Below are 8,074 nucleotides of genomic sequence, written 5' to 3'. Positions count from 1 at the left end.
AATAGCTGGGCACTCAAAAAATATCTACTGTTGTTCTTGACTAATTTAATGATTTGTAACAAAAAAAACCCAAAAAACAACCCCCCCAAAAAAAAACCAAATCAATTTGTGAAAAATTTCCCCTTAAAACTTTGCAGTGCAAAAATGCTCCAAATACGAGCTGTGACTGGGCTAAACTGTCATTACCATGTTAAATGTTTACAAGTCCTTCTTAAATAATTTTATTACTATATTTTATTAATCTTCCAGCCGCAGCCAATCCATTTCACTTGGCAATATGCATGTTGCCCCTTGTCCAGGTCCCAGTGTGGAACAAGGGGTGACATGTTTCCCTTGCCGCAGTATTCAGTGTCTCCCCTGCTGCCCTTCACCTCCTAGCCAGGCCCCATGAGGGCCAGCAAGTCCCAGCAAGGAGGCATGGGGTAGTGGGGGAGCGGAGATATTCCCAGTGCCCTTTGCCTCCATGCTGTAACCTACACTGGCCCCTCCCTTTGCACTGGTCAGCATAAGATGGGTCCCAGGATGGACACAAGGGGCATTTCCCTCTTAAGAACATGTGCCATGGAAAACCAGCCAGGTGTTACAGTAGCTTGATGGTCTTGATCCTGCCTAGGAATTCCTTTGGGTGTGCAGGACTGGGCCCCCTCAAGCCTTCAGGGCAGCTGCGGAGGGTGCCTGGAGAGCTGCCCTCTCCCCGGGGCCCAATGGGCCAGACCTGGCACAGCAAGGCAGAGTGGGGCCAGGTGGGGAAGCTTGTTCCTGCTGTGAGCATTGCACTGCTCTGGCGAAGTGTCCTCTACCTGGCAACAGCGAGGGGCGCAACTCTGTACCACCACCCCTGCTACTTCCTGAGTTGTGCCCCTTGCTGCTACTGGATGGCCAGAGGGTGCTTTGCCAGGGTGGCATGGGGCTCACAGCAATAACAAGCTGCTCTACCCTGCCCACTGTCCTGTCCACTGGGCTACAGAGACCCCGGGGGGAGGGGAGGGAGCCCAAGACCGCAGAGGGCAGTCCACAAGTGCCCCCCACCCTGCACACAGATCTGGGGGGCATGTTCCCCACCCCCAGACAAGCTGCCCACAGCCCCATCCTGCTCCCCATCAGGGCCCTCCGACTGCTTTCTGGCCCCAGGCTCCACACACCACCCAGGCTGGGCAGTAGTCCTAGCCCTAGCCAACTAATTCTGTATGGGGGACCGCAATTCCTCCCCCCTCCCCCCACACCAGACTTACCTATGGCAACTGCTCTTCAGGCTGCCTGGTGGCCATGTGCATGTGCGAGTGCACACATGCACGTGGCATCCACTGCCTGACTGGCCGCCTCACACTCCCCACAGCCCTTTGCAGGCTGGAACTCTGCCAGTCTGCAGACATCTTTGCAAAAGTATAAAATCTGTATGTTTCTCTGTTAAAATGAAAAGTCTGTGCTTTTATCAGGTAAAAGGGGAAAATCTACCTTTTTTTTCCCCATTTTTCAATAGAAAATGGAAAACCTGGATCCATGTATTATCTCTAAAGAATTGTAAAATGCCCTGATGACTGTATATTTATAGACTAGAAATTGTTCCATTATTATAAAATGAAGTAATTGTTGAGTGGGTCTCTTTAAATGATAGCTGGTAATAAAGGAATAGATACCAGAGTGATTTTATGAAGCTCTTTGATGTAATGGCAGTAGTACAGGAGAAGTAGAATACGCTGTGTCAGGTAGAAGATGCTATTGACAGAGAGAAGTACAAGTTGCTTTTCCCCAGTTCCACTATCTTAATTTTAAAGAATGTGTTGGGTTCGGAGTTGCTCGGTGATTAATATGTTTAGATGAGTCTCTTGCATTCTTCCTTCCCTTAGCCTGTCTGTCTTCGATGGTAGTGTTTTCTTTTTCTACTTCCAAATACACCTAGTTAATTACAATCATACTCTCTTTGAATGTTCAATATTAATATAAATTGATTATAAACATTCAAAATGTCTTTACACAGAAATGTCTTCTATAGTTATTAGCTAAAATGTGTAAAATGTATAACTATATTTATGCTTTCCTTATTGTTTTTTAAATGTTATCTTCTAAAGCTTTTCTCATCAGAAAGAAATGAATGGAATAAAGAAAAACGGGAGCTCTTTGAACAGATAAAATTGCTTGAAAAGCAACTTCAAGACACTCAGAGCAAGAATGATAGTAAGTATGTGTAACACTGAAATGCTATATGAATTTTTTTTAAGAAGTGAAGTTTTAGAACAACTGCGAGAAATAATAACTGTTTTTATTTACAATAGTTTTAAGTTCATTTGGTAATAAGGAGTATATATCATCTATCATCAGAGCAATTTTCCTGCCTACTCATAAGCAATGTGAAGTTAAGATCTCTACTAGAGACAGTGGAAAGTGAATTCATCACTAGTAAATAAAAATGTATATGTTAAGAAGAAAAATAATTAAAAATGCAAGGAAAATGCCCCACTGTTTTATCAAGCTGAACATTGTGGAGCATCTTGAATATTATTCTTCTACTATTGTCATACTTATAGGACATAAATGCAAATATTCCCATATTTTTGACATTTTCAGTTAGATTGGGTTGAGTAGACTACATGAGTTGTTATCATGTTTGCATTTACTTTTCTGTGATATAGCAAACCTGAAAGTACTTGAAACTTTCCTATTTTCCATACTAGACCATACTCTCTTCCTGTGTTTTAGTTTACAGTGTTTAAAAGTCAGGATATCAAATCCACTAAAGACAGGTTTTCTTGAATATTAAATATATTGTAAAGTGAGATGTCATTTTCATTTTATTCACTGATTAATCTTTCTTGAAGATTAATTTAGTACTTGCTTATCATCCAGAAGTGTTAGCATGCATTTTATCGGCAATTCTGAATTATTATATCTAACTGACTTCATCCCCAGTGGTATCTAGAATTCTTTTGATTTAGCGAATACTTTTTTACAAGATGTCTTTGTCCCTCTTCCTCCTTGTTAATTCATTTTAGCGTCCATTGTTTTGTCCTGTCTTTCAGAGTATGGCTATTTTTTCTGACAATCTTACATGATGGGTTGTTGGTTTTTGTTTTGTTGTATTTTTAATCTAACAGGATTTGACAGCATCCCTGATACTGCATTGGGATGCAAGGAATTTAATAAATTATTAACACTTCTGTATCATTTTGACAGTATTAATGAGTGAAGTCCATGATTTACGCATTGTCCTGCAGTCTGCAGACAAAGAGCTGTCTACTGTAAAAGTGGAGTATAACACATTCAAAGAAAAACAAGAAAAGGAAATGAGTGAGTTTTCTGATAGACACATGAACGTGCAACTCCAGCTGGATAATGTCAGGTGTGTTGTCAGTTACTCCTTAGTTAAAAATGTTTCAACCTTCTACCTGAGAGTGCCTCCAGAATCTTAATTTCTATGTTTACTTGTGCTTTAAGTCACTCCTATAAAAGCTGACCACTATATTCTGTTCTTTGCTTTTACCAGCTCAGTTTTATATCCTGTATATGTAGAAAATATAATGAAAGGTTAAATTAGCAGAAAGACATTGAAGTGTGAACCCCCCTTAACTTGATTTTTTTTTTTTTTTTTTTTTTTTTTTTTTTTTTTTTTTTTTTTTTTTTTAATTTAATTTTATTGTTTTTATTTAAAGCTTGGCAATTTGAGATTGATAACCTCTTTGAACTGCAGGCAGTAACTGACATTTAAGAGCTACTAGGATTAGAAAATCAGTGAAGTTTAATCCATTAATAGCAAGTATTTAAGAGTTAAGTGAGTAAGTTAAACAGGTTCATTTCCACTAAAATAACTCTATTTTGGTGCATGGAGAGTCTTTTCCATTTGCTGTGCAAACAGGTGGGTTTTACTGTTACTCTAGCCTATTGAATTACATCTTTTATATGGTGTCATCTGACGGGTGTACTGTAAAACTGACTCTGAATCGAAACTGATTCAATTGCTTCTCTGCTGCCCCAATTAAATATTGAGAGGCAATGATCCTTTTGAAGAGCCTTTAGTAAATGCCGCCTCTTCAGCTTCTATATTCATATTACGTTTCATAACTCTCTTGTCAGTAAGTGGTGAGGACCATCAAACTTTTACTTTTAATCTCAAGTATGAGATGGCCTAAATTCTCACACTACCAATATAAAAGGAAATCTAATACACTTACACAGCATGCAGAAAATTCTTATGTGGCAAATATACTGCACAGATGCAAAGGATCAGTCTGCTAATATTAAAAAATATGTACTCTTAATCTCGGCTGACAGACGAAAATAACAGATCACAATAACCAACCGAGATATAGTGACTGAAATATTGCTCTGTCACTAAGGTGGTAGAGCATTAGTAACAAACATTCCATTGTCTGCTAACCTCTCTTTATACCACGCCACCCTACAGTTATTTCTAATGTAACTTTATTGTTTTGGGAATGTTGATTTAAAATTGCACCAAATCCTGCACATCTTGACATGATATTCCTTTTTCTAAATCAGTACTACATTCTGAATTGGATAGCTTGTGAAATATAATTGATTGGGATATTTTATAGTTCATCACATATTTGTCTTCCAATATTGTCAACTTCTTTAATGAAGGCTGGAACACGAGAAGACTCTTGAGGAAAAAGCAAGCCTTCAGGATGACTATGACAATCTGCAGGAAGTAATCAAATTTGAGACAGATCAGCTGAAGCACCAGCTTGAGGAGAGCAAGCAAGAAAATGAAGCACTGAAAACTGAGCTTTGTGTAAGAAAATAAAGGCTGCTAAAGGACAATATAACCCAACCTCTCATTTTAACCAAGTTGTGAAACTGATCTTATTAGAAAGAGAGTACTGTGTTAGTCAGGGAAAATCCCAACAATTTTTAATGGTAGTCCTTTCTGGAAGGGACTACTTCCAGATTTTTTTTTTTAGTGCATTTTAATTTTCTAGTTGACTTTTTTGTAACTGCTAGATGAAAGACATCCAGTAACTCTTTGCAGAACTTGTACTGTCTTCTGAAGTAATTGTTTGTCCTTTTTATAGGATATGAGCTAGTTGGATTAAATCAGAGAAGTGGACATTGTTTTAGAGCTGAATCCTGGGTGCTAAACCCAGAGGCTTCTGATTTTCTAATATGAGCTAAAAGTAACCTTTTCATGTTTGAGATGTATAAAAGTTAGATTATAGTGATCTATAACTTTATAGCTCTTGGTTTTGGATCACTGTCCTGCAGTATAGCTCGTGCTGTCCTTGAAAACCTGTCAGACTGCAGTGACTGCAGAACACAGCAATAAGGATGCTCAAGGTTTCTTGCAAATGCTTTTGCCCACTTTTTCTATGATGTATATCTGTTGCCTGTTCACCAAGGTTTCCATTTTAGTATTTGAAAAATATTAACAGATTTGAAGCATATATATATAATATATATATTCTAAAGGCACTAAATTTCCACTGGAAATTAGAATTTAGAATTCACTGGAAATTTAGCGCCTTTAGAATATTCAAACTTGAAAATAATATAAACTGCCTATGACACATCCTGTAAGTGTCTGGATTTTTTCCTCTGGTACCCTTAAGTAACTTAGAATCAAGTAACAATTGAACTGTCTTTCATAATAACATTTGAAAATGGTGGTCTCAAACTGCTGACATATCAGTATAAGCCAGAGTGTAATTGCATTTGTTTCCATTTAGTTTTTGTGCACTTTGTGTAAAATATTGTTAGTTAGTTTTATTTTTACTTGCTCCCATATTCTTGAGCTTTGGTTTAAATTACTGTATTTTAAAGTTCTCTGACTAACAGAATTGAATAACATAAAAGTTAATGCAAGTTTGAATATTCTAAAGGCTTAGCCTAGAATTGTTGTAACACATTGTTTCTTTTTAGAATCTCTTGAAACTTTTGGAAACAGAAAAAGAACATAATCAAAAACTGACACTGCAGTTACAAGAAAACAAAGAAAATAATTCAAAGTAAGTATAGCTCTCATTTCTATTTGTATGTAATGGTTTTTACCCAGTACTAAATTTTGATTTTATTTTTTTACCCCTTTTATTAAGTGTAAGAGGGTTTTTAAAAAAATAAATGAAATAACTGTCTAAATACTTAGGGAAACGCTTAATTCTGAGTCACCTCCCACCATAGATTTAAAATTTGCCCAAAGACAGAGTTCTTCTGCCCTTTAAATCATGATGTCTAGCACATCTTTTCACTATCTTGTAACTGCCACTACTGTCCTGTCTCTTGATATAAAAAGAAATATTTTTAATGTTCCATCTGTACACTCCAGTAAAGGCTGCTGACTTCCTTAAAAAAAAAAAAAAAAGGAATCTGAAGCAACAGTAATGATGCTTTCAGTGAGCCTGAAAACAGCCATTTAGGGCCTATCTGTAGAAGCTTTTATCATCTGGCTCTATCAAAATGGTTGCTTGGACTTCTAGTCTTTTTTTTCAGCTAAAGGCAATGTTGCTGGTTTGCATATATATAATAAACTACTAGCTTGTTTACTTTGTTCTGTGTTGAAGTTCTCTTACCTTTTGAGTAAGACTTGCAAAAAAAATCCTTCTCCAGGAAGTTCTTGAAAACCCTTGAAAAAGCAGAGTTGGAGAAACAGTCTTCTGAAATGGTGGCTAGGCGTGAACAGCAGGTAAAACATTTTGACAATTTTTAAAATCTGTTTTCATGGATTTTTTTTGTATATTGGCAGTTGTATTAGCGTATTGACTGAATAGTAAAACAAATGCAGAGCTTTCAAGCCTCGGGCAGTTTTGCTAAGCTGCCATTTTAGCTCTTAGAGCAGTATTTCTCACCCAGGGTGCTGGGATGCCACCAAATCTTTTGGAGCATGCCAGTACATGTGAGGAGATTTAAGTGAGGTGTTAGAAGATAAGCAGATAAACTAAGCTGATAAGCACAAGCTCAAGCTTGGTCCTGGCTGGACAATCTCCTATCCCCACTGCCAGATCCTTCTACAAGGAATTAAGCACTATAAATTAGCTTTGTGAACTGGGTGGCACCAAATTTCAAAAAGTTCTGGAGGGGGTGCCTTATGTCCCATGAGGGGTGCCTTGAGTCCAAAAAGGTTGAACTATTGTCTTGCCATATATTAAGCATATTTAAATTATTCATTTGTTTTTCATAGTGAGGGAGTACAGGGAGGTAATGGGAGTCCTATCTTTAAATAAAACAATGTTTCTTTCAGGAAGCACGGCTACAAAAGCTGGAGCAGAAACTGGCTGCTGCTGAAGAAGTTATAGTTTCTCTGGAGAAGACAAATGCCACTGATAAGGTACAGGAAGACTTATGTTGTTGATTCTTAAGTTTAAAAAAGAACAAAAGAAAATTGATATTGCTGGCACAGAACCTGCAGGACTTCAGAAAAGAAGTCTGGTGCACAGCCGGAGAAAATGGAGTTAGGAATACAAGGGGACCTCTAGGGAAAGCAGAAAAGATTGAGCATGGCCACTGGACAAAACAGCTAGCAGATAGGTGAAGGATGGGCATGTCACTCACTAACAGGAGCTTGAGGTTGTTTCATTTGTTATGGGCTTGAATAATGAAAAAATAAACATGGCATAATAGGCACCTGATTGTAGCTATTCTCACCTTGTCAGTAAAATCAATACTGCATCCTTTTTTATTGCTAGGTATAAAATGTATTTAAGAAGTTGCATGGGATCTCATTTTTCAAGATGCTATCTTGCAAGATGCTTTGTTTTCAAGATTTGAAAGTTAACGAGGGGTATGTAGGGTTGGAGGACCATGTCCCAGAAATCTTGAATGCAGTAGTGGTAATCTGAAGATGTAGGCACACAGAAATTTAAATAGGGTGCATCAAGTAATAGTAATCCTAACATTCCAACAGAAGACAATTTGAACTAGGACCAACTAGTTTGTACTGTATTATAGTCTCTTTCATTCTGGGACACTGAAGAAGTATCCTATTTTCTCACTGCTTAAGATAAAGGGAAGGGACTTGTTAATTACAAAAATGATGTTGTTCCCTGATGCACACTGAAAGTATAATTTCAAAACTCAAGTTGAAATATTTTTTTCCATACTGAAAATGAAATCATGGTTTATATATATA

At 37.5% G+C, this 8,074-nt stretch overlaps 1 protein-coding gene across 1 annotated transcript in view; it reads left to right on the top strand.

The window, feature by feature from the left end:
- KIF15 (kinesin family member 15) overlaps positions 1-8,074 on the top strand; it is a 65,772-nt gene that overhangs the window by 37,840 nt on the left and 19,858 nt on the right. Inside the window, exons 19-24 of the mRNA XM_019508895.1 lie at positions 2,070-2,175; positions 3,172-3,337; positions 4,597-4,747; positions 5,872-5,957; positions 6,556-6,631; positions 7,187-7,273. Of these exons, the coding sequence (XP_019364440.1) occupies positions 2,070-2,175; positions 3,172-3,337; positions 4,597-4,747; positions 5,872-5,957; positions 6,556-6,631; positions 7,187-7,273 (672 nt within the window). The remainder of the gene's footprint in view (positions 1-2,069; positions 2,176-3,171; positions 3,338-4,596; positions 4,748-5,871; positions 5,958-6,555; positions 6,632-7,186; positions 7,274-8,074) is intronic.

The sequence above is a fragment of the Gavialis gangeticus genome, unplaced genomic scaffold (genome assembly GCF_001723915.1).
Source record: "Gavialis gangeticus isolate Ggan-Ray unplaced genomic scaffold, GavGan_comp1, whole genome shotgun sequence".
Classification (NCBI taxonomy): domain Eukaryota; kingdom Metazoa; phylum Chordata; order Crocodylia; family Gavialidae; genus Gavialis; species Gavialis gangeticus.
The sequence above is the reverse complement of the archived record's forward strand: the minus strand, read 5'-3'. Positions and strand labels throughout refer to the sequence as shown.